Below are 26800 nucleotides of genomic sequence, written 5' to 3' on the forward strand. Positions count from 1 at the left end.
TATGCATTATATCTACAGGTACAGTATAGCACTTTGTCTGGATTTTTTGGGTTATCCTAGGTTATTTACACTATGTGCAATTGTATTTATGTGTACCTGTGAGACAGACACAGAGATGGACAGAGATAGATACAGCCAAAATCAATCAGCCAACCAGCCAGCCAGCTTGTCAGCCAGTCAGCCTGCCGAGCATGTATTACACGTTCCAGAATTGTTTCTCTTTACTTAGGGCATAGGTTATAAGACATTCTGGGAGGATGACACTACCAGTGGTACGAAAATTGAAAGGATATTGCACAAATGTTGCACATGGGTTATTATTAAGGTTTTTGATATTTCCTCGACCACTTGTGGCCACATCCACTAAGTGGTCCCAGATTTTTTTTAATACTGTACACACCGAGTGCTAAGACCCATTCTATGCTGACTAGGCATCTCAGGCCAACCGTGCCAAATTTGGAGGCAGGAAAAATAAAACGAAGATCTACGTTTGGAGCGCTAGCATTAAGAACGTAATCTACGTTTGGACAGCTAAGGGGTTAAAATTTATTGCCTCTCACAACGTCCCAGAATACACGGCATGGATTGCAGGTGGACGTAGGCCCTGGAGAATCAATACTGAACATAGTAAGTGGGTGATGGTCAGCAGGTTCAAGGGCTAGGAGACAAATCATGCAGATGCTAGGCTTTTGGCTAGTCTTCCCAGGAATGTCCAGAAGAAAATAGTAACCAGAAGATCCTGCAAAGAACCAAACCCATGCTGCATGAGGGGAACTCCATTCAGGAAAAGAGGATTACAGCCTAACCCTCAGAACACTACATGTGCAAGTATTCAGTGGAGTGTGCAGAGTGCCAAACCTGGCACCAGAGGCAGCTAACCTAACCTAACTGACAGAAAGGCCTTTCCCAGAGAGAGAGAAAATGTCACTCAGGCAAGTCATGGAGGAAACAAATAGCCAGACATTATGCTGAAGAATGAGACATGTGTGCAACATTTGGAAATATTTAACAAGAAAATATTTTGTCAGCCAGTGTCTTCTTCAGTACAATACAGAGAAGAATAATGGAAGATGAAGAGCAGTTTGAGGTAATCAGTCCCTCAGCCTGGTGTCGATGTGTTCAGTCCACTGATCTTGATAAAAGTACAGCATTTCATCAGAGAAGTGACTTATATATTGCAGTCAGGTGAGAAAAACAGTAGGAGGCAGAGTCACTATTTAAATCACAGACAGTATGTTAATAAGAACAATCAGCAGAGAGCACTCAAGAACAGGTGTTGGAAGAACATGGATGCTGCAGTAACACTGCCTCCACAGTGTTCACAAACATACATAGTTGACTGCAGGAAAACACTAAGCAATACAAGGGAACCCGTAAAGCACACATGAAAACCCTGAGAGAGCAAACAGCCTCATCCAAGTGAAATAACCTTTGTTACAGACTCTCACTGCTATAACAATGCTAGGGACTAGGATGTTAAAGCCAAGCTTGTAACATGAAAAGCTCTCCTGACACACAAGCACCTGCAATGTCTGTTAATCTGGCTTGCTATTCCCACCAAAAAGCCATATACTTGTACATTATAAACATTAAAACAAAATACCAAGATAAATACACAAAGAACCTGCACACAGGAGAAAAACTTTATGATGACATTTCACAGTGTGACCAGTTAACAGTCCAAAGCATCGTCACGAAGTTTCTTTCTGCTATGTGCAAGTTGTTTGTGTATTGTTCCAGCCACAGTATTGTGCCTTTGTGCTCTTCACCCAAGATAAATCATAATGAACAATTGTCTATCTCAGTGGGATAAGACAGTAGAGTCATAGTTGGGTAATGATTAAATAGTTGAGTAATTATCAAAGCACAATTTACCATATGAAGTATTACAAATTAGCATAATTTAAAACAATGGAATTGAAACAATTTTAAGTTTTAAGTATAATGATTAAATAGTTGAGCAATCATCAAGCACAATTTACAATAATGAAATTTAAACAATTTTAAATTTGAAGTAAATGATCAAATAATTGAGGAGTCATAAATTATTTAGAAGTTTGAGAAACTGGCAGGTGTTAGGTATAGTGTTTGTCTGGTTAATTTTGGATGATGAGGCGATTTCTAAGTAGGACCTTAAATTGATTTGCAGGCGGCAGGGGCCCTTTAGTGCGTTTGGCAGTGACTTCCAGATCTTCAGGCCCTTTATGTATATAGCATTTTTGCATAGGGAGAGATGGACACGAGGAATATCGAAGAGTGATTTGTGTTTTGTGTTATGCCTGTGACTTCTGTTAAATCCTTCCTCTAAGTCAAGTGTGTTGTAAGAGGCAACTAAAATGCCAGGAGCAAGGGGTTAGTAACCCTATCGTGGGAGATGGCCAGTACAATAAAAAAAAATCATATGATAATAATAAGAATATAGCTTACCTGATTAAGAGAGTTTCTTAGTGCAGCAATAATTGTTGTGGTGTTATGAGATGCTAGAAGATTAGTTTCAGACTCGAGAGCTTGACGGAGCTTTTCTCTCTCAGTCTGGATACCGCGTAGAACTTGCCCAACCTGACTAACAACTGAAAGCATCAAAACTGAAGTTATCTAGGAAATCAATGACTGAACTTATGTGGAATGTGTACCATAGCAAGTTGCTGTGTTAGAAATTTCACAAGTATCCACCAAAGCAGATGCTGGAGAGAGAGAGAGAGCAAAACTCTAATGTGTTCTTTTACAAATTCTTACCTTCCTTAGCCAGTATAGTAAAATCTTCCCGAGAAGTGCTCTCCATAGACAATGTGATGGTGGGGGGATTGGTTGCTTGATGCTGACTCTGTGAAGTTGGTGATGGGGTATTGGGAGGTTGAACCCCTCCCAGAATAGCAGTGGAAGCATCGGAGTAGCTATGGGGACGAGAGGCAGATGGATGCCAACAAGCACTATGCAGCGCCAGGGTTGGGTTACTGCTGCTCAGTGGTCGCAGCTCACATAGATTACCATCCACCTGCTAAAAAACAAAAGTTAAAACATTAATTACAAATACAAAAACATATACAGTACATTAACAGCATTAAGAGGACCCCAGATAGCTCCATGTAGAGTACATCAAGTACGTATTCACAAAATATTTAACATTCTGAAGTTGCGGAATTGTGATGGATTTATAATGCTACATACATTTATTAATTTTTTTTTAACAAACTGGCCGTATCCCAGGCAGGGCGACTCAAAAAAGAAACACTTTCACCATCATACACACAGTCATTGTGTTTCCAGAGGAATGCAGATATGACAGTTTAAACAACCCTCCAAAAAGCCACTATTCCTAACCCTTCCTTTACAGACCTTCGATCTAAAACTTGTCCGCAGGGTTCAAGATTTTTCAAAACAAAATTTTTTTCTTTTTTCTTATGAAATGACAAATATTTTCTGAAGGAAATGACACCAAGAGTAGGAAATTTTATGGAAAACTTATGAAACTGCACTTTTGAAAAGATAGTCTCGGCAATATTTACGCATCAGCGATTTCACCCAACTAGTCTTTTCATAGACCAATTACTCTGTTCCAGTTGACCAAATTCTTAGCTATTTCATTAGTATGCCTTTCATTCTATCAACTGAGTACAAGAAACCATCCATTTAGCAATTTCAACCACCCAATAAAGTGATTGGAAATCAGTAATTTGGCCAATTTCACACAAAATAAAAAAATTGCCACTTTAAAAATAGGGTCCAGAATAAACAATGTAGACATTTCTGGCACTAAAATAACATTTCCTCTGTTCATCAGTTATGTTCCCAGGCCTCTCCTGTATTACATTTGCTTTCCATTCTGAATTATTATTCACACAAAAAAATAGATCGTATACTGTTGTGCAGATTACTGCATTGTTGTAATAGTTGTATAACTTATGTCAGTGCATTCCTAAATGCATATTAGAATGGTCAGTTGGATGCATATTGGACGAGTGATGTGATATGTGTCCTCTTAAATATCAGCAAATATTGAATATTTCTCCTACTTTGAGGTCAATTTCATGCTACTGCCAGTCCTGAAACCAATCAAAATAATCTCTTTCTGTAATATATCTTCCATTCTACAAAAAAAAAAAAAAAAAAAATTAAGCCATAAAAACGACCTGAAAATACACCACAAAGTCGCTATTTTAAACCAAAAACCCAGTCAAAGTTTTTTTCAATCATGCACTGCATGGTGCACACTCATCAGAAAGACCCAGTCTCTCGTTTCTAGGCCAAAATTTACCACTCGCACCTCACAGCTTATCTGAGTAAGCTGAGCTCATCGTGTAGATTTAGAGCACTGACCCAGAGCTTAAAACTGCGGTTCTATGGCACTGACCTCGAAGGGTTAGAGTGCAGGCACTGTACTTCCCACCTCCAGAACTCAAAATTTCAAGGTCAATCTAGCCAGGAGTCGAACCTTGGCTCTTTAGATTCAAAGTCGGATATGTTATTTTTTAAACACACTGGCCATCTGGGACTGTGACAGGATGACCTGAAAGAGAGGTAAAACATTCACCATCATCCACTTGTTAGTGCTAAACTCCAAAGTGTCATACAGTGACTGGAAAATAGAATGGGCAGGTAGTAACCAGGTGTGATCTGAGGCAGAGCCAGGTAGACCTAGATCAAGACCCCTTCACCAGCGTCAATGTTAAAAAGTAGCTAAAAACCCCATATAATAAAATACAACTAATTAACCCTCTGACTGTTTCGGTCGTATATATAGGTCTTACGCACCACTGTTTCTGACGTATTTATACGCGTAAATTCTAGCGGCTTCAAATCAAGCGGGAGAAAGCTGGTAGGCCCACATTTGAGAGAATGGGTCTGTGTGGTCAATGTGCACCATATAAAAAAAATCCTGCAGCACGCAATGCGTAATGAGAAAAAAAAACTGACCGTTTTTTTGGATTAAAACGCCGACTTTGAGGTGTATTTTTGTATATTATTTATCGTTGTATTCTCATTTTCATGGTCTTAGGTGATAAAATGGAAAACATATTACAGAAATAGAGATGATTTTTATTACTTTCATAATAAAAACAACCTTGAAATTGAGCTCAAAGTAGCAGAAATGTTCAATTTTTACCAATGTTCAGGAGTAAGCAAATCACACCACATGTCCAATACACGTCAACTGGGGAGTCTAATATTCTTTCACTAGTGCACTGATATTATTTATACCATTTTTACAATAATGCAGCAGTCTGCATAACAGTAAATTTTGTATTTTTTTTTGTTTGAATAAAAAATCAAAATAGAAAGCAATAGTAACATAAGAGGGGCCTAGAGACATGACTAATGAACAGAGGATATGTTATTTTAGTGCCAAGAATGTCTACATTGTTTATTCTGGACCCTATTTTGAAACTGGCATGTTTTTTAATTTGCGTGAAATTGGCCAAATTGCCAATTTCTGACCACTTTATTGCGTAGTTCAAATTGGTAAATGGGCAGTTTCTTGTACTCAACAGATAGACAAAATGGAGTTCTGAAGAAATAAGCTATGAGTTTGGTCAACTGGAACAATGGAATTGGCCAAAAACAGGGCTCAAAGTCAGCAAAATCGCCGATGCGTATATGTTGCCAAGACCGCTAACTTCGCAGGAGCGTAATTCCATAAGTTTTTGATCAAATTTCGTACTTTTGGTGTCATTACCATCGGGAATGGATTCTCTACCATTTCATAAGAAAAAATAATTTTTTTTTTTTCCAAAAATTTTGCGACATAGAATGACAGTTTCAGAAAGGAGCTTGCGACAGTCAAAGGGTTAATAACAAAAAGGCACAATACTGTGACTGGAACAACACACAAATAACCCATACATAAGAGAAAGGAGCTTACGACGATGTTTTGGTCCAACTTGGACCATTTACAAAGTCACACTAACAGAACGGAGAGAAGGAGGGTGTATATATAGGCCAGCAGACAGGGAAGGGACCAGAGAGATAGTAGGAAAGTAAGAAGAGAGATAGTGGTAGAGGCAGTAGTAGTAGTAGTGGAGTCAGTGGAAGACTAAGAAAGAGAAGCACTGCAAGGGAGTTAGGGGCCCACAATGGAGCTAGGGGCCCACAAAAGGTAAGAAGAAAAACACAGAGGGGAAGGGGTAATGTAATAATGGACCAAACACCCAAGGCAGAAGAAAGAAAACCCAAAAGAGAAAGAGGAAAGGGGAAGAGGAAGGAGAAAAGAGAATCCTCTTCCCCTTTCCTCATTTTCCTTGGGTTTTCTTTCTTCTGCCTTGGGTGTTTGGTCCATTATTATATTCCCCCCCCCTCTGTGTTTTTGTTCCTACCCTTTGTGGGCCCCTAGCTCCCTTGTGGGCCCCTAGCTCCCTTATGGGCCCCTAGCTCCCTTGTGGGCCCCTAGCTCCCTTGCAGTGCTCCTCTTTCTTAGTCTTCCACTGACTCCACTACTACTACTGCCTCTACCACTATCTCTCTTCTTACTTTCCTACTATCTCTTGGCCTATATATACTCCCTCCTTCTCTCCATTCTGTTAGTGTGACTTTGTAAATGGTCCAAGTTGGACCAAAACATCGTCACAACGTTCCCCTCTCCTATGTGCAGGTTGTGTAATAAAATACAACCCCATACAATACCATACAGTAAAACAGAATACAATTTTTATTTCTTGACCGAGGCTACAATATGTGATTTACATTTTATAAAGTGTTGCCAAGTACAAAAAAAAGCCACTGACATGCCGGGGCATTTCGGGTAGCCTAATCCTGATGCTTACACACTAGTACTTAAAACTCTGGCAGTGTTCCTGACTCTGGCAGTGTTCCTGACTCTGGCAGTGTTCCTGACTCCACTGAGAATACCTCCCTAAATCTTTTGTTCAGTTGTCAGAACTTCTGCACTGATAATTACCATCTTATCTTTCTTCAAAACTTTATTCTAAAACAATATTGTTTACATGGATAGAAGCTAATAAACCAAAATATTATAGTTAAGTTTTTCATCTGAAATTATTACAGGTGCTCCTTGACTTACGATGGTTAGGTTAGGTTCGGTTCGTCAGGAAACAGGACAAATGTTTCCTGACGCGGGTCTTAGTCAGATGATGACCCGCCTTTGGAGATTTTGGTCATCTGACCGAGGCCTTCCGCTGGCTTACCGGTCCACCCCTTTAAAAATTATGGTCGTTTATAACCATTGTTAAAACTTACGATGGTTCGACTAAAATGGTGTAGAAAGCAATTACTTTGAAGATGAAACTTCAGATAATTACCCAACATGAAGCCAGCACATCCATAACTTGTTTTTTTTTTTTTTTCAAACAAGTCGGCCGTCTCCCACCGAGGCAGGGTGACCCACCGAGACAGGGTGACCCACCGAGGCAGGGTGACCCACCGAGGCAGGGTGACCCACCGAGGCAGGGTGACCCACCGAAGCAGGGTGACCCACCGAGGCAGGGTGACCCACCGAGGCAGGGTGACCCACCAAGGCAGGGTGACCCACCGAGGCAGGGTGACCCACCGAGGCAGGGTGACCCACCGAGGCAGGGTGACCCACCGAGGCAGGGTGACCCACCGAGGCAGGGTGACCCACCGAGGAAGGGTGACCCAAAAAAGAAAGAAAATCCCCAAAAAGAAAATACTTTCATCATCATTCAACACTTTCACCACACTCGCACATTATCACTGTTTTTGCAGAGGTGCTCAGAATACAACAGTCTAGAAGCATACACATATAAAGATACACAACATATCCCTCCAAACTGCCAATATCCCAAACCCCCCATAACTTGTATTCATTTATTTACTTTTCAATACTGGAACAGCATTTAGTTACAATAATTATTTATTTCTTCACTAACAGTAGCTATTTATTATTTACTTGTCCACTGACAGTAGCTATTTACTTACTTATCGTATCATTCATACTTGCCTTGAGACATTTTGAACTTATGATGGGTTTGTCAAAACGTAACCCCATCCTAACTCGAAGAATATCCGTATTTACATGACAATAACAAGATATAAAGTGAGTTTAAAATTTTAGGCATCCTGCAGGCTTGTGTGTGCATGTTAGGCAGGCGTGAATGCAGACTAATGTTTTTTCAATGGACATGCTATTCAAGTGTAAGGAGGAGTAAGTTTTATGAAGGGATTCAAAAAAACCAGTTAGCTGTGCTTGAGTCCTGGCCATGGGAAAAGCAGTGCCTGCACTCTGAAGGAGGGGATAGGATGCTGCAGTCGGAAGGTAATCTGAACTGTGATGTCAGCACACTTCTGGCAAGGCAGCAACTGAAACGTTGTCGTAAGCTTCTCTTTCCTAGGTGAAGGTTATTTGTTTATTGTTCCAGTCATCGTATTGTGCTTTGTTGTTCCTTAGGAAATAATTCAGTTTTCATGTTAACACCCATGCTTCTCTTGTCTCTTCTGCTTCCTCCAACATTTACAATAAACAAGCCTGACCAAGTACAGGAGGGGCCCACATACACGGCTCCCTCTTTTCGGTGTTCCACATTTTTGGTGGATTTTAATTGAGCCACTGTTCATTATGTTCGGTCCTTTTACTACTTTTCCTCCATTTTTGCCATTTTCACACAGTTGTAGAAGGGGTGACCAGCGCCATATTTTAACCTAAGCATTGTATGTACTGCGTAGTAGGTAGGTAGGTAGACAGCAACCACCCAGGGAAGTACTACTATCCTGCCAGATGACTGTGAAACAGAAACCTGTAACTGTTTTACATGATGGTAGGATTGCTGGTTTCTTTTTCTGTCTCATAAACACGCTAGATAACAGGGATATCTTGCTAGTCCTACTTACACTTTGGTCACACTTCACAGACACGCACATGCATATACAGTGGACCCCCGCATAACGATTACCTCCGAATGTGACCAATTATGTAAGTGTATTTATGTAAGTGCGTTTGTACGTGTATGTTTGGGGGTCTGAAATGGACTAATCTACTTCACAATATTTCTTATGGGAACAAATTCGGTCAGTACTGGCACCTGAACATACTTCTGGAGTGAAAAAATATCGTTAACCGGGGGTCCACTGTATATATATATACAGTGGACCCCCGCATAGCGACCTTAATCCGTGCAAGAGGGCTGGCTGTTATGCGAAATGTTCGCTATGTGAATGAATTTTCCCCATAAGAAATAATGGAAATCAAATTAATCCGTGCAAGACACCCAAAAGTTTGAAAAAAAAAATTTTACCACATGAAATATACATTTTCCTACACACAAAGAGAAGGATACATGCACAATAGTAGAGTAGTACATGCACAATATATATTGTGCATGTACTACTCTACTAAATGAAGAATAAATGACACTTACCTTTATTGAAGATGCAGCAATGACTGATGAGACACTGTGTCCTGGGAGTGCCTTTTCCTCCTGAGTACTGTAGGTCCTGTTTGGTATTTTCTTCCAGAACAGGCCTTATCACACTGTGTATGTCACTACGATTCTTAAATCTCTCAAACCAACCTTTGCTGGCTCTAAATTCACCAATATGAGCACTAGTTCCAGGCATTTTCCCTGTTCACCTGGGTGTTAGTCGACTGGTGTGGGTTGCATCCTGGGAGACAAGATTAAGGACCCCAATGGAAATAAGTTAGACAGTCTTCGATGACACTGACTTTTTTGGGCTATCCTGGGTGGCAAATCCTCTGGGGTTAATTGTTTCTTGGTATTCTCAATAAGCCACACCAACAACGGTGCTACAGCAGCAGCAGCAGCAGCTGACGATGTTACAGCAGCAGCAGACGATGCTACAGCAGCAGCAGCAGCAGACGATGCTACAGCAGCAACAGACGATGCTACAGCAGCAGCAGACAATGCTACAGCAGCAACTGACGATGTTACAGCAGCAGCAGACGATGCTACAGCAGCAGCAGCAGCAGACGATGCTACAGCAGCAGCAGCAGCTGACGGTGGTACAGCAGCAACAGACGATGCTACAGCAGCAACAGACGATGCTACAGCAGCAGCAGACGATGCTACAGCAGCAGCAGACGATGCTACAGCAGCAGCAGATGATGCTACAGCAGCAGCAGACGGTACTACAGCAGCAGGAGCAGCTGACGGTGGTACAGCAGCAGCAGCTGACAGTGCAGCAGCAGCTGACAGTGCAGCAGCAGCTGACGGTGATACAGCAGCAGCAGCAGCTGTACCACCAATAGTAGCGATGGTTGATTGGGGTTTATTATACAACCTGGCCAGCTCGGAGACACGCACTCCACTTTCATACTTATCAATGATCTTTTTCTTCATCTCCATAGTAATTCTCACCCTTATTGCTGTAGGGTTGGCACTAGAAGCTTTCTTGGGGCCCATGGTCACTTATTTTCCAGAAAAAAATCACCAAAAACACTGTAATAATACAAAATGTTCCGATTGTATGCTTGGATGTTACCGCGGAGGCTGGCTGGTAAACAATGCCACCCGCGGAACATGTGAGCGTGGCTCAGGCCGCAAATTGGACGCGTCTCGGACGAAGGCCGCTGAGCGGGTTTTTGGGCGCTATGCGGGGCAAAATTTTAGCGATCAAAGCGTCCGCTATGCGGATTGTCCACTATGCAAGGCGTCCGTTATGCGGGGGTCCACTGTATATATATATATATATATATATATATATATATATATATATATACATACATCTAGGTTTTTCTCCTTTTTCTAAATAGCTCTTGTTCTTCTTTATTTCTTCTACTGTCCATGGGGAAGTGGAAAAGAATCTTTCCTCCGTAAGCCATGCGTGTCGTATGAGGCGACTAAAATGCCGGGAGCAATGGGCTAGTAACCCCTTCTCCTGTAGACATTTACTAAAAAACAGAAGAAAAACTTTATAAAACTGGGATGCTTGAATGTGCGTGGATGTAGTGCGGATGACAAGAAACAGACGATTGCTGATGTTATGAATGAAAAGAAGTTGGATGTCCTGGCCCTAAGCGAAACAAAGCTGAAGGGGGTAGGGGAGTTTCGGTGGGGAGAAATAAATGGGATTAAATATGGAGTATCTGAGAGAGTTAGAGCAAAGGAAGGGGTAGCAGTAATGTTGAATGATCAGTTATGGAAGGAGAAAAGAGAATATGAATGTGTAAATTCAAGGATTATGTGGATTAAAGAAAAGGTTGGATGCGAAAAGTGGGTCAAAAGAAGCATGTATGCACCTGGAGAAGAGAGGAATGTAGAGGAGAAAGAGAGATTTTGGGAGATAAGTTAAGTGAATGTATAGGAACCTTTGAACCAAGTGAGAGAGTAATTGTGGTAGGGGACCTGGATGCTAAAGTGGGAGAAACTTTTAGAGAGGGTGTGGTAGGTAAGTTTGGGGTGCCAGGTGTAAATGATAATGGGAGCCCTTTGATTGAACTTTGTATAGAAAGAAGTTTAGTTATAGGTAATACATATTTTAAGAAAAAGAGGATAAATAAGTATACAAGATATGATGTAGGGCAAAATGACAGTAGTTTGTTGGATTATGTATTGGTAGATAGAAGACTGTTGAGTAGACTTCAGGATGTACATGTTTACAGAAGGGCCACAGATATATCAGATCACTTTTTAGTTACAGCTACACTGAGAGTAAAAGGTAGATGGGATACAAGGAGAATAGAAGCATCAGGGAAAAGAGAGGTGAAGGTTTATAAACTAAAAGAGGAGGCAGTTAGGGTAAGATATAAACAGCTATTGGAGGATAGATGGGCTAATGAAAGCATAGGCAATGGGGTCGAAGAGGAATGGGGTAGTTTTAAAAATGTAGTATTAGTGTGTTCAGCAGAAGTTTGTGGTTACAGGAAAGTGTGTGCAGGAGGGCAGAGGAGCGATTGGTGGAATGATGTAGAGAGAGTAGTAAGGGAGAAAAAGTTAGCATATGAGAAGTTTTTACAAAGCAGAAGTGATGCAAGGAGGGAAGAGTATATGGAGAAAATGAGAGTGGTTAAGAGAGTGGTGAAGCAATGTAAAAAGAGAGTGGTTAAGAGAGTGGAGAAGCAATGTAAAAAGAGAGCCAATGAGAGTGGGTGAGATGTTATCAACAAATTTTGTTGAAAATAAGAAAAGTTTTGGAGTGAGATTAACAAGTTAAGGAAGCCTAGAGAACAAATGAATTTGTCAGTTAAAAATAGGAGAGGAGAGTTATTAAATGGAGAGTTAGAGGTATTGGGAAGATGGAGGGAATATTTTGAGGAATTGTTAAATGTTGATGAAGATAGGGAAGCTGTGATTTCGTGTACAGAGCAAGGAGGAATAACATCTTGTAGGAGTGAGAAAGAGCCAGTTGTGAGTGTGGGGGAAGTTCGTGAGGCAGTGTGAGTGTGGGGGAAGTTCGTGAGGCAGTAGGTAAAATGAAAGGGGGTAAAGCAGCCGGGATTGATGGGATAAAGATAGAAATGTTAAAAGCAGGTGGGGATATAGTTTTGGAGTGGTTGGTGCAATTATTTAATAAATGTATGGAAGAGGGAAAGGTACCTGGGGATTGGCAGAGAGCATGCATAGTTCCTTTGTATAAAGGCAAAGAGGACAAAAGAGAGTGCAAAAATTATAGGGGGATAAGTCTGTTGAGTATACCTGGTAAAGTGTATGGTAGTTATTATTGAAAGAATTAAGAGTAAGATGGAGAATAGGATAGCAGATGAACAAGGAGGCTTTAGGAAAGGTAGGGGGTGTGTGGACCAGGTGTTTACAGTGAAACATATTAGTGAACAGTATTTAGATAAGGCTAAAGAGGTTTTTGTGGCATTTATGGATTGGAAAAGTTGTATGACAGGGTGAATAGGGGGGCAATGTGGCAGATGTTGCAGGTGTATGGTGTAGGAGGTAGGTTACTGAAAGCAGTGAAGAGATTTTACGAGGATAGTGAGGCTCAAGTTAGAGTATGTAGAAAAGAGGGAGATTATTTCCCAGTAAAAGTAGGCCTTAGACAAGGATGTGTGATGTCACCGTGGTTGTTTAATATATTTAAAGATGGGGTTGTAAGAGAAGTAAATGCGAGGGTCTTTGCAAGAGGCGTGGAGTTAAAAGATAAAGAATCACACAAAGTGGGAGTTGTCACAGTTGCTCTTTGCTGATGACACTGTGCTCTTGGGAGATTCTAAAGAGAAGTTGCAGAGGTTGGTGGATGAATTTGGTAGGGTATGTAAAAGAAGAAAATTAAAAGTGAATACAGGAAAGAGTAAGGTTATGAGGATAACAAAAAGATTAGGTGATGAAAGATTGGATATCAGATTGGAGGGAGAGAGTATGGAGGAGGTGAATGTATTCAGATATTTGGGAGTGGACATGTCAGCGGATGTATCTATGAAAGATGAGGTGAATCATAGAATTGATGAGGGGAAAAGGGCGAGCGGTGCACTTAGGAGTCTGTGGAGACAAAGAACTTTGTCCTTGGAGGCAAAGAGGGGAATGTATGACAGTATAGTTTTACCAACGCTCTTATATGGATGTGAAGCATGGGTGATGAATGTTGCAGCAAGGAGAAGGCTGGAGGCAGTGGAGATGTCATGTCTGAAAGCAATGTGTGGTGTGAATATAATGCAGAGAATTCGCAGTTTGGAAGTTAGGAGGAGGGGCGGGATTGCCAAAACTGTTGTCCAGAGGGCTGAGGAAGGGTTGTTGAGGTGGTTCGGACATGTAGAGAGAATGGAGCGAAACAGAATGACTTCAAGAGTGTATCAGTCTGTAGCGGAAGGAAGGCGGGGTAAGGGTCGGCCTAGGAAAGGTTGGAGGGAGGGGGTAAAGGAGGTTTTGTGTGCGAGGGGCTTGGACTTCCAGCGGGCATGCGTGAGCGTGTTTGATAGCAGTGAATGGAGACAAATGGGTTTCAATACTTGATGTGCTGTTGGAGTGTGAGCAAAGTAACATTTATGAAGGGATTCAGGGAAACCGGCAGGCCAGATTGAGTCCTGGAGATGGGAAGTACAGTGCCTGCACTCTGAAGGAGGGGTGTTAATGTTGCAGTTTAAAAACTGTAGTGTAAAGCACCCTTCTGGCGAGACAGTGATGGAGTGAACGATGGTGAAAGTTTTTCTTTTTCGGGCCACCCTGCCTTGGTGGGAATCGGCCAGTGTGTTAATAAAAATATCCACTTTTTATGCCTAGTTGTATTGAGCACTTAATATATATTGCAAACATGTTATCAGGCATTTTAGATAAACTAGATATTGAAAAAAGCTCTCTTTTCCATCCACCAGTGATTTTCACTCTTTGCTGGGTGTCGGGAACATAACCACAGAAACAGGGCCCCCCTGTAAGGGAATTGTGACAACTTCTGGGAGCATACATATAAAGGGTTTGCAAAACAACCACTGGCAGAGTTGAATGATAACTCCAGGCCTTTTGTGTTACAATCAACGCATCAACAGCTTGCTATGTTGCAGAAATGAGTAAGAGGTTCACGATCACAGGAAGCTCACAGCAAGGGCGCTTGTAAAGCAGTGTAGTTCTACACTAGGGAGAGTGAGACAGTGAGATGTTAAGCAGTGTAGTTCTACACTAGGGAGAGTGAGACAGTGAGATGTTAAGCAGTGTAGTTCTACACTAGGGAGAGTGAGACAGTGAGATGTTAAGCAGTGTAGTTCTACACTAGGGAGAGTGAGACAGTGAGATGTTAAGCAGTGTAGTTCTACACTAGGGAGAGTGAGACAGTGAGATGTTAAGCAGTGTAGTTCTACACTAGGGAGAGTGAGACAGTGAGATGTTAAGCAGTGTAGTTCTACACTAGGGAGAGTGAGACAGTGAGATGTTAAGCAGTGTAGTCCTACACTAGGGAGAGTGTTTCCCAGTTTCTTGTAAGTAGAAATAATGCAAGTTTGGGCTCACTTTCAGAAATTCACAAAAAAAATGTTGAAAATGGTATAAAATACCAACAAGTTAAAGATTAACACACATTCTGCCTACACAGTAGGCTTCTTCAGTCAAATACAAAGGGAACAGTAGTAATGAAATGAAAATGATGTAATCAGTCCATCAACCTTGGAGAAAAAGTATTTGAAGTGATCAGTCCCTCAGCCTGGAGAAAAGTTCAGCTCCATGATCTGGAACTATATGAAGCTGAAGCATAAGAACAGAGTGAGGCAGTATTTAAGACTTCCCATCTCCTCCTAATTTCCATACTATGGAGTCTGTGCATAATATTTACACTATACATTGTCCTCAGACATAACATCTCTACTACCTCCAGCCTCCTCCTTGCTGCAAGATTCACAACCCATGCTTCACACTCATATAACATGTGTTGGTACTACTATGCTCTCATACATTCCCTTCTTTGCCTCCATGGATCACATTCTTTGACTCCGCAGATCCCTGGAATATACACGGAGGGTATTCCAAGGGTCAATTTTCCCCGTGGCCTGGTCCATGACCAGGCCTCATGGTGGATCAGGACCTGATCAACCAGGCTGTCTTCAAGAGGGAGCTGGACAGAGACCTAAAGTCACTACTTGACCAGCTGGGCTGTGATTTATACGTCTTGCTTGCAGGCAGCCAGGGGTCTATTTGTAATCCCCCTTTATGTATGCTGGGAGGCATACATAAGGGAAACTCATGATGCCCCCGCTTTTCACTGGGGGCTTGTTGCACTGCCTGCTAAGTCTTTTGCTTTCGCAGAGAGTGATTTCTGTGTGCAGATGTGGGACTAGTCCCTCTAGGCTTTTCCAAGTGCATATTATCATGTATCTTTCCAGCCTGCATTCCAAGGAGTACAGGTCAAGGGACATCAACCATTCCCAGTAAGTTAGGGGCTTCATGGTACTTGTATGTGCAGTGAAAGGTTCTCTGTATATTCTCCTGGTGTGCAATTTCACCTACCTTGACAGAGGTCATTAGTGTACAGCAATATTCCAGAGAGAACAAGTGATTTGAAGAGAATCATTAGTGGCTTGGCATCCCTCGTTCTGAAGGTTCTTATTATCCATCATACGTATTTTCCTAGCAGATGTGTTTGATACATTGTTGTGAAATTCTCTGACATTATCACTCCCAGGTCCTTCACATTACTTTTCACTCTATTGTTTAGTTGGAATTTGTTTTATGCTCCGATCCAATTTCTATTTTCTCAAGTTTTCCATAGCAAAGAAATTGAAACTTGTCTTCCTTGAACTTCATACTGTTTTCTAGTGCCCATTTAATCCTTTCAGAGTCCAAGGCCAAAATCTGAAGTGGTGCTGCAGTGTCCAAGAAATTTTGAAAAAAAAAAAAAAAAAAAAAATCTTACAGAATTAAAGAGTATATTTTTGTGAAGGTAATAAAACAAAAAAAAAATTCTGATCAGTACTTACCGAGATACAGTGCTGAGAAGTTTACCCAAAATGACTGGGTGGCAGCAACATCGATGATTTCCACATACACGCATTACTTTAACGTTTTTTGTAGTTTTTTCTTTTCTTTTCTAATTTTTTTCTTTTCCTACTAACATTTGGGGCCTGAGAGACAAATACTGTATATAATGTATATATATAAACTCACTGTATTGAACACAATAACTGCACTAAAGTTATTATCATGTTATTGTTTACCACTGTTGTTTATTACAATAAACATGCACAAATATTGTATAATACTAATGTTCTATCATATATTTACATATTTACAATCACTGGACATGGTTTTAGAACTGCTGGAGCTTGTGGAACTCCTTGAAACAAGGCACCATGCACAGAGGCACCTTACATTCCTCACACATAAACCGAGTGTCTTTGCGTCTTTGTTGCCGTCGTTTTGTTTGTGCACAGACAATGCATCTCTTCTGAGCAAATTTCTTCTTAGTTGCAGGAAGCTGTATTATGAAATGATTACCTTCCCTCCTCAAACGCTTGGGTATATTCTGAGGAGTTTGAGGACCTTGTTGTATAGCAGGTGTTGTTACCTGGTACTTCATTATGAGTTGTCTGACAACAGACAAACAAAATTCACCATACGGTGGTCTGTTGCCAGTCTTCATTTGGTACATATTATATGCATTGAGCATTGAAATGTCCATGAGATGGAAGAAAAGTTTCATGTACCACTTGTAACTCTTACGAACACAGTCAACAAAGCCAATCTGCATGTCACATTTGTCAACCAAGCGCATGTTTTGTGTATAATCAATCACTGTCGCTGGTTTTTGAATACGTTCATTAGTCATTCTATCAACTCTGCCACTGTCTTGCATTTCGTTACGGTGAATGGTTGTCAACAATGTGACATCTCGTTTGTCATGCCACCATAATGCCATGAAGTCATTGGCAGTAAACACCTGCACCTCATCACCACGAGCACCTGCGTTGAACCTGGGCATATATTTACGATTAGAACGCAGTGCCACACACATCTGTCTTGTTCACTCACAAGAATTCACCGAGTAAAGGGCTTGTGTACCAGTTATCGGTATATAATGTATGCCCCTTACCAAGATAAGGTGCCATCATGCTTCTCACTACGTCACCTGAGATACCCAATAACATCTTGGTATCTTTCAATGTTCTACATCCCGTGTATACAACAATATCCAATACCAGACCACTGTCGCAGTCACAGAGTACAGACAGTTTTATACCAAAGTGTTTCCTCTTGTTCGGTATATACTGCTTGAACGACAGTCTGCCTTTGAACAAAATCAAAGACTCATCAATTACAAGATTCTTGAATGGATAAAAGTACATGCTGAACTTTTGTTTGAGATACATAAAAACATTTCTAATCTTGTATAACCTGTCACTTCTGTCAGGCGTGGTTTTGTCAGAGGAGTGCAATATACGTAACAGTAAGATAAACCTGTTCACTGGGATGATTTCACTGAAGATCAGGGTAGAAATTAGCCGATCTGTGGACCAGTATGCTTTTATATTATGCTTATAGAGATGAGGCATAAGCATTATTGTTGCAAAAATCAAATATACTTCTGCAACAGTCATCTCTTTCCACCGGTGTAGTCTTGACTGTGGTGATATGATCGTATTTGCCATGGTGTACTCAAAATACTTGTTACTTTCCCTGACAATAGTTTCCATCAAGGGCTGGTCAAAGAATATTTCAAAGAATTCCAGTTCATTGGCCGTGGTTCCAAGGGGACAAGTAGGTAGAATTCCACTTTGAGTCATCAAAGTGGTAGGGCTTGGGAACAAAATTGGTATTTTGCTGCCAATCCCAGATACGGTTTGCTGGTGGATACTGGACATCATAGGCTGGTTGTGCGGGTAGTTGTGGTTGTGGTGGGCTGGTGGCTGACGCTCCGCTTTGTCCTTGAACTGAGGAGTCAGCAGCGTGGGTCCCAGCCTGGGCTGGTGAGTCGCACATGGCTGTGGCACTACCATCACCACTACCACCATCTACTGATGCCTGTGGTCTATCCATGCCAAGTGTAGCCACATCATCCTCACTTTCACTGTCTATTCCTGGTGTAGGGCCACAGGATGTACTCCGGGATGTACTCCGTCCCCTGGGCACTGCATAGGGAACACTACCCGAGCGCATGCAGCGGCGTACATACCGACGCTTCACTGGTGAATACGTTTCCTCACTATCACTACTCGAATGATCGTCAAGAGCAATAAAATCACAATCCACGTCACTATCATCATCATTACTGAGGTCAGAGGCCTGGCCATGCGAAAATAATAGTTTTCTCTTGCGATGAGATACAACTGACCTTGACTGAGGCGTGCCCACACCAGAGGTAGAAGGTTGAGGACCGTCAGGGCTTTCTGCACTATTATCAATATCCTGGTCATTCCTTTTGGTCACAAACCGATCAAAGCCAAAGAATTTGTCATTTCCACTTCCATCAGAGTCAGAACTATCAGAAAGGAAGAGGAGAGTCCCAATTTTCCTGGGAGTGAGAGCTGCCTTGCAACGAGGCATGGTGAACAAAGGTAACTGAGCTGGCGTTCCCACAATGCTATGCGGGCGCCTAGATTTTTTGTTTACGGCGCACACACTCCACGCAGACCCATTCTCTCACATGTAGGCCTACCAACGTTTTCGTGCTAAATTTGACGCTGCTAGAATTTTGGCGTAGATCTACAGTTTGGACCCTGAACGTGAAGCCATAGATCTACGGGACGGACCCTGAAAGGGTTAAAGACTTAATCAATGTCCATTTGGAGAGTCCTTGATGGATGACACTGCCATGCAAATTTGGGTATCATCAGCAAAGGAGGACACAGTGCTGTGGCTTACATCTCTATGTCAGGTATGAGGATAAGGAACAGGATGAGAGCAAGTACTGTGCCTTGTGGAACAGAGCTTTTCACTGTAGCTGCCTCTGACTTTACTCTGTTTACTATTACTCTTTGTGTTCTGTTTGTTAGGAAGTTACAGAACCATCTACCAACTTTTCCTGTTTTTCTTTAATCACACATTTTGTGTGATATTACGCCATGATTACAATTGTCAAAGGCTCTCATGGAGTATGTGCACAATCCACATTTTTCCATTCATCAATTCTATGGTTTACCTTATCCTTCATAAACCCGTCTGCTGGCAAGTCTACTCCCAAATATCAGAAAATATCCACTTCTTCCATACTCACTCCCTCCAATGTGATATCCAATTGTTCTTTATCTAAATTGTTTGATACCCTCATCACCTTACTCTTATCTACGTTCACTTTCAACTTTCTTCCTTTAAACATCCTCCCAAACTTGTCCACTGACCTTTGCATTAGATTCTATGTAGTATTTTAATCCCACTAACCTATTATTATTACTGATATTAGTAACACTGATGAAGGAATTCAGGGAAACTGGTTACCCAGACTTGAGTCCTGGAGGTGGGAAGTATAATGCCTGCACTCTGAAGGAGGGTTGGAGATATGTTGTAATTTATGAACTGTAGTGTAGGCATGTCTTTGTCAAGACAGTGATAGAGTGAGTGATGATGAAAGCGTTTCTCCTTTTTTGGGTCACCCTGCCTTGGTGGGAAACAGCTAATGTGAAAAAAAAAATATTGATATTGGAGGCAGTGTGAAGACAATCAATGTATTTAGATATTTAGCAGTGGATGTGTTGGCAGATGGATATATAAGAGATGAGAAGAACATTAGAACGAAAGAGGGGAAAAAATATAGGTATTGTGTTTAAGGCTCCTGTGGAAAGAAAGTTTATGTATGGAGGTGAAAAGGGGAATGTACCAGAGTATAATGGTTCCAACACTTTTATATGGGTGTGAGAGATGAGCGTCAAGTGACGCAGCATGAGGAAGCACCAACATTTATGAACCAGTTAGCCAAACTTGAGTCCTGGAGGTTTAAATTTATATTTTTATATCTCTTATGCAGTACACAGATACCGCACAAATAACCCACACGTAGGACAGACAAGCTTACAACGATGTTTCAGTCTGACCTGAACCATTACAAAGCCACATGAACACAAGAGGAAGTCAGTATTTGCATGCTAAAGAGACGGGCGAGAAAGAGAGGAAGAAATGAAGTAATGGTAGTGGTAATGTTGGTAGTGGAAATAGTAGTAGTATAAAGTAGGGAGATTAGTTTTAGAGGGACAAGAGATAGAAAGGGCAGTAAAGAGTGAAGGGAGGTAATAGTAATGGTAGTAGCAACAGTAGTAGTAATGGAATGATAGACCTATGTGTGGGTTATTTGTGTATTGTTCCAGTCACGGCATTGCGCCTTCTTGTTCTCTAAAGACACTGCAGTTTACATGTAATAAAATATTGTCAGGCACAAAAGTAAGCCACTAACATGCAGTGCATTTCTGGCAAACTATGTAATCTTAAAACTTAAAGTCTCCTTAAGAACTAGACATAGATTATTAAGAAGGATTTCTTCTGCAGTGGGAAATACAGTGGACCCCCGCTTAACGATCACCTCCAAATGCGACCAATTATGTAAGTGTATTTATGTAAGTGCGTTTGTACGTGTATGTTTGGGGGTCTGAAATGGACTAATCTACTTCACAATATTCCTTATGGGAACAAATTCGGTGAGTACTGGCACCTGAACATACTACTGGAATGAAAAAAGTTTGTTAACCGGAGGTCCACTGTATAGTTCCTGCAACCTCAAGCACAGGTGAGAATGTTGCAGTTGAGATCAGTTTACAACCTAATTTGTAATAATACCTAATTGAAAATTACCACTCAATAACCTGTCTAATCTTAAGTAATTTGTAAGCACTAGGTTTTTTTTTCTCTTAATATGTCAGCTGCTTCCCACCAAAGAAGGGTGACCAGAAAAACAAGAAACACACTTATCATCATTCACTCCATCACTATCTTGTCAGAGGCATGCCTACACTGTAGTTATAAAACTGCAACATTAACACCCGTCCTTCAGAGTGCCAGCACTGAACTTCCCACCTCCAGGACTCAAGTCCGCCAGAAATGCACCACAAACTAGTGACTTTCTTTGTGCTTAACAAAATTTTATTACATGTAAAGTATATCTTGTAGACCACACAAAGAAATAAAGATGTTTAGTGTTTAATAGTGATGTTTGTGCAAGACAAATAGTTTAAAAAACCAACAACTTGAAGATGTTTAGTGTTCAATAGTGATGTTTGTGTGAGACAAATAGTTTAAAAAACCAACAACTTGAAGATGTTTAGTGTTCAATAGTGATGTTTGTGCAAGACAAATAGTTTAAAAAACCAACAACTTGAAGATGTTTAGTGTTTAATAGTGATGTTTGTGTGAGACAAATAGTTTAAAAAACCAACAACTTGAAGATGTTTAGTGTTTAATAGTGATGTTTGTGCAAGACAAATAGTTTAAAAAACCAACAACTTGAAGATGTTTAGTGTTTAATAGTGATGTTTGTGTGAGACAAATAGTTTAAAAAACCAACAACTTGAAGATGTTTAGTGTTTAATAGTGATGTTTGTGTGAGACAAATAGTTTAAAAAACCAACAAGTTGAAGAATGAGCCTCTTGTGCAACATTATACAAATCATTATTGAGGAAATGTATCACCACACAGTGGCTTCATCAGTCCAAAACAAAGAGTGGTAGAGAAGGAAGAGGAGTTTGAGGTAATCAGTCCCTCCTCCTTTTCCACCATTCTTCTAGCCACAGTTGTCTCTGGCAAGACAACTATTCAATGAATGATGGTAAATGTGTTTACTTTTATTGGGTCACAACAGTACCTCAGTGGGAGATTATCAATGTTAAAAAAAATAATTGTCACTGTTAACTTAAAAAATACTTCTACATACATATGGATCACTGAGCAGTGATCCACATGTAAGAACAGTGAGCTGTGTTGGGAGAGTATGAGGGATAACAGTGACCAAACAGTGAGCTGTGTTGAGAGAATATGAGGGATAACAGTGAGCTGTGCTGAGATAATATGAGGGATAACAGTGACCAAACAGTGAGCTGTGCTGAGAGAGTATGAGGGATAACAGTGACCAAACAGTGAGCTGTGCTGAGAGAGTATGAGGGATAACAGTGAGCTGTGCTGAGAGAGTATGAGGGATAACAGTGACAAAACAGTGAGCTGTGTTGGGAGAGTATGAGGGATAACAGTGACCAAACAGTGAGCTGTGTTGGGAGAGTATGAGGGATAACAGTGACCAAACAGTGAGCTGTGTTGAGAGAATATGAGGGATAACAGTGACAAAACAGTGAGCTGTGTTGAGAGAGTATGAGGGATAACAGTGACAAAACAGTGAGCTGTGTTGGGAGAGTATGAGGGATAACAGTGACCAAACAGTGAGCTGTGTTGGGAGAGTATGAGGGATAACAGTGAGCTGTGCTGAGTATGAGGGATAACAGTGACCAAACAGTGAGCTGTGTTGAGAGAGTATGAGGGATAACAGTGACCAAACAGTGAGCTGTGCTGAGAGAGTATGAGGGATAACAGTGACCAAACAGTGAGCTGTGCTGAGTATGAGGGATAACAGTGACCAAACAGTGAGCTGTGTTGAGAGAGTATGAGGGATAACAGTGACCAAACAGTGAGCTGTGTTGGGAGAGTATGAGGGATAACAGTGAGCTGTGCTGAGAGAGTATAAGGGATAACAGTGACCAAACAGTGAGCTGTGCTGAGAGGGTATGAGGGATAACAGTGACCAAACAGTGAGCTGTGTTGGGAGAGTATGAGGGATAACAGTGAGCTGTGCTGACAGAGTATGAGGGATAACAGTGACCAAACAGTGAGCTGTGCTGAGAGGGTATGAGGGATAACAGTGACCAAACAGTGAGCTGTGTTGAGAGAATATGAGGGATAACAGTGACCAAACAGTGAGCTGTGTTGAGAGAATATGAGGGATAACAGTGACCAAACAGTGAGCTGTGTTGAGAGAGTATGAGGGATAACAGTGAGCTGTGCTGAGAGAGTATGAGGGATAACAGTGACCAAACAGTGAGCTGTGCTGAGAGGGTATGAGGGATAACAGTGACCAAACAGTGAGCTGTGCTGAGAGAGTATAAGGGATAACAGTGACCAAACAGTGAGCTGTGCTGAGAGAGTATAAGGGATAACAGTGACCAAACAATGAGCTGTGCTGACAGAGTATGAGGGATAACAGTGACCAAACAGTGAGCTGTGCTGAGAGGGTATGAGGGATAACAGTGACCAAACAGTGAGCTGTGCTGAGAGAGTATAAGGGATAACAGTGACCAAACAGTGAGCTGTGCTGAGAGAGTATAAGGGATAACAGTGACCAAACAGTGAGCTGTGCTGAGAGGGTATGAGGGATAACAGTGACCAAACAGTGAGCTGTGCTGAGAGAGTATGAGGGATAACAGTGACCAAACAGTGAGCTGTGTTGGGAGAGTATGAGGGATAACAGTGACCAAACAGTGAGCTGTGTTGGGAGAGTATGAGGGATAACAGTGACCAAACAGTGAGCTGTGTTGAGAGAATATGAGGGATAACAGTGACCAAACAGTGAGCTGTGTTGGGAGAGTATGAGGGATAACAGTGACCAAACAGTGAGCTGTGCTGAGAGATTATGAGGGATAACAGTGACCAAACAGTGAAGATAATGTGTTAAGTTTCAAGCACAGTGAAAGTGTCTTGAATACAAAAAACTTCATTTTAGTGCAAATTTTTTATATACCCCGGTAACATTTTTAAAAATACAATAAAAAAATAATAACTACAGAAAAATGGTGTATCACATGCCATAACAAAAAATGTTTAAGCAACACACAAAATTTGGGAGTACACTGAACTGTCTATGGGGAAGTGGAGAAGAATTCTTCCTACATAAGCCATGCATGTCGTAAGAGGCAACTAAAATGCCGGGAGCAAGGGGTTAGTAACCCCTTCTCTTGTATACATTATTAAAATGCTGTGAGCAAGGGGTTAGTAACCCCTTCTCATGTATACATTATTAAAATGCTGTGAGAAAGGGGCTAGTAACCCCTTCTCATGTATACATTATTAAAATGCTGTGAGAAAGGGGCTATTATTATTATAATCAAAAAGAAGCGCTAAGCCACAAGGACTATACAGCAAGAGGCTAGTAACCCCTTCTCATGTATACATTATTAAAATGCTGTGAGAAAGGGGCTAGTAACCCCTATTTTTTTTTTTTTTTTTTTTTTTTTTTTACACAGGGTTTGACAAGGTTAAAGATGACTTAAGAAATCGTAATGACACGATTGCAAATAAACCATACCCCCGGCCGGGATTGAACCCGCGGTCATAGAGTCTCAAAACTCCAGCCCGCGGGTTCAATCCCGGCCGGGGGTATGGTTTAAGGTTAAAGATCCCTAGCTTTATTGACAGCTATTTACAGGTTAAGGATTCCTAACTTTATTGGCAAGCTAAGAGCTGTTACCTACATCAGCTCATTTGAAAGCATTTTTATTGTTATGAGACATACAAGTAGGGAACAGGATGAAGTTGGAGCCATCTGTGGGCCAGCATTTTCATTTGATCAACTGACTTTATCTCGTTGCCATCATTATGCTGTACGAATGTGTTCCATACTCGAGTCATCCTGGGTATGTATGATCTCAGATGGAGTGATGTTCTGGAGAAGGGTACAGCAAGAGTGAAGTTGCTGCTTTCTGCCCATCTTGTGGCATAAAAGCTTGTTTCACGCTGCCCTCAAAGTGGATCCAAGTGTGGTATTTTGACAATATTGGTCTTGTACATAACAGTAAGGCCACCCACATCCCTCCTATGTTGAAGGCACTGCTGAAATGACAGATCTATCCAGGATGGGTCCAGGCGAGAGATGAGACGTCTTGCTCTGTTCTCTACTCTGTCAAGCAGTCGCAGATGAGAGGGGGGGCAGGCAAACCAAGAAAGTGGAGCATACTCAAGGTGTGAGCGTACTTGTGCCTCGTACAGGATCTTGCAACCCCTACTGTCAAGCAGATGCGAGATACGGCGAAGTGCTGTAAGCTTCCTGGCTACCATGTTTGCAAGATTTACAACATGGTTCTTCATGGTTAGTTTGGAGTCAAATTTCACCCCAAGGATATCAACTTCTTCTCCAGGTGCCAACATCCTCCCATTCATCCTTACTACTGCAATAGCAATACCATCATGGTGCCTAGAGACGATCATCATTTGCGTTTTCTCAGGTGCAAATGTTACTTGCCATCTATTTCCCCAAGCTGATATAGCTCTCAGCTGGTGATTGATGTAGCTTAGAGCAGCTGGCATTTCTTCTCTTGGATAAGTGAATGTCAGTGTACAGTCGTCTGCATATGCATGTGATTCTGGGATGAGATGAAGAAGGTCGTTGAAGTAGACATTCCATAACAATGGACCCAGCACGCTTCCTTGTGGAACACTTGCCCCAATAGGATGCCTTGCTGATTCTGTTCCATTGAGGACTACACTTAGAGATCTACCATGAAGGTAATCACTGAGGAGACATAGCATAGAGCCTGCAATTCCCAGTGCTTGAAGTTTTGCTAAGAGGCCCTGGTGCCACACCCGGTCGAAAGCACCAGCAATGTCCAGTGCTACCACACAGCTGACTTTGGATTCATCCAGTGACTGGTGCCACTTAGTGGAGAGGTTTAACAACAGATCAGCAGCAGAGTAACCTTTCCTGAAGCCATATTGACCATCACAAAGTAGTGAGTGGTAGTCAAAAAACTCTGTCATTTGTCTTGAGATTATTGTCTCAAGGATCTTGCCAGTGATTGACAGGAGTGACACTGGTCTGTAGTTGCTGATTTCTGCTCTGCTCTTCTTTTTGTGAACAGGGACTACATTTGCCTCTTTCCATAGAGAGGGCCATTTACACTGTACTAGGCAGTGCTGAAAGATGCGAGTTAGAGGTGCTGCTAGCTGGTCTGCACATCTTCTCAACAATCTTGGGCTCAACTTGTCTGGGCCCACAGCCTTTTCTTGGTCAAGCGATTTAAGAAGGAAATGCACCTCCTCCTGCCTTATTGTCACCACTGACAGTTTTGACACAGTTCTTGCAGCTAGCCAAGGAGGGTCCCTTGCTGGATCAGGAACTTGCATTTTGGTAGCAAAGTGTTCAGCAAAGAGGTCCGCCTTCTCTTGACTACTAGTAGAGGTGGTCCCATCCTGTCGATTTAGAGGTGGAATAAGTTCATCAGGCAGATAACCTTGTCTGTCCTTGACCAGGGACCACCAGGTTTTGGAGCCTACCCTACCTGATGCAAACTTTCTTTTAGTGTCCACCTCCCATTTAGCAATGGCCCACTTTTGAACATCACCCATATGCCTACAGGCTTGCATGTGCAAGTTCCTGTTATAGGTGGTAGGATGTCTCTTATACCTTCGCCATGCTTTGTACTTAGCAGTAGCAGCCTCTCTACAACGAAAGCCAAACCAAGGCTCATCTGTAGGCTTCGTCACATATTGCCGGTGAGGAATGTGTTATTGTTGTAGATTAAGGATGTGTCCAGTGAAGGCTTTCACTTGG

General features: G+C 41.6%; 1 protein-coding gene across 2 annotated transcripts in view; it reads right to left on the reverse strand.

The window, feature by feature from the left end:
- Positions 1–26800, reverse strand: part of LOC128701709 (oxysterol-binding protein-related protein 3) — a 347084-nt gene that overhangs the window by 207063 nt on the left and 113221 nt on the right. For both annotated transcript variants that reach the window (XM_053795571.2, XM_053795569.2), the window contains exons 10-11: positions 2737–2998; positions 2428–2570 (exon numbers count right to left, since the gene is read on the reverse strand). In XM_053795571.2, coding sequence (XP_053651546.2) covers positions 2428–2570; positions 2737–2998 — 405 coding nt within the window. The remainder of the gene's footprint in view (positions 1–2427; positions 2571–2736; positions 2999–26800) is intronic.

The sequence above is a fragment of the Cherax quadricarinatus genome, chromosome 96, assembly GCF_038502225.1.
Source record: "Cherax quadricarinatus isolate ZL_2023a chromosome 96, ASM3850222v1, whole genome shotgun sequence".
NCBI lineage: Eukaryota > Metazoa > Arthropoda > Malacostraca > Decapoda > Parastacidae > Cherax > Cherax quadricarinatus.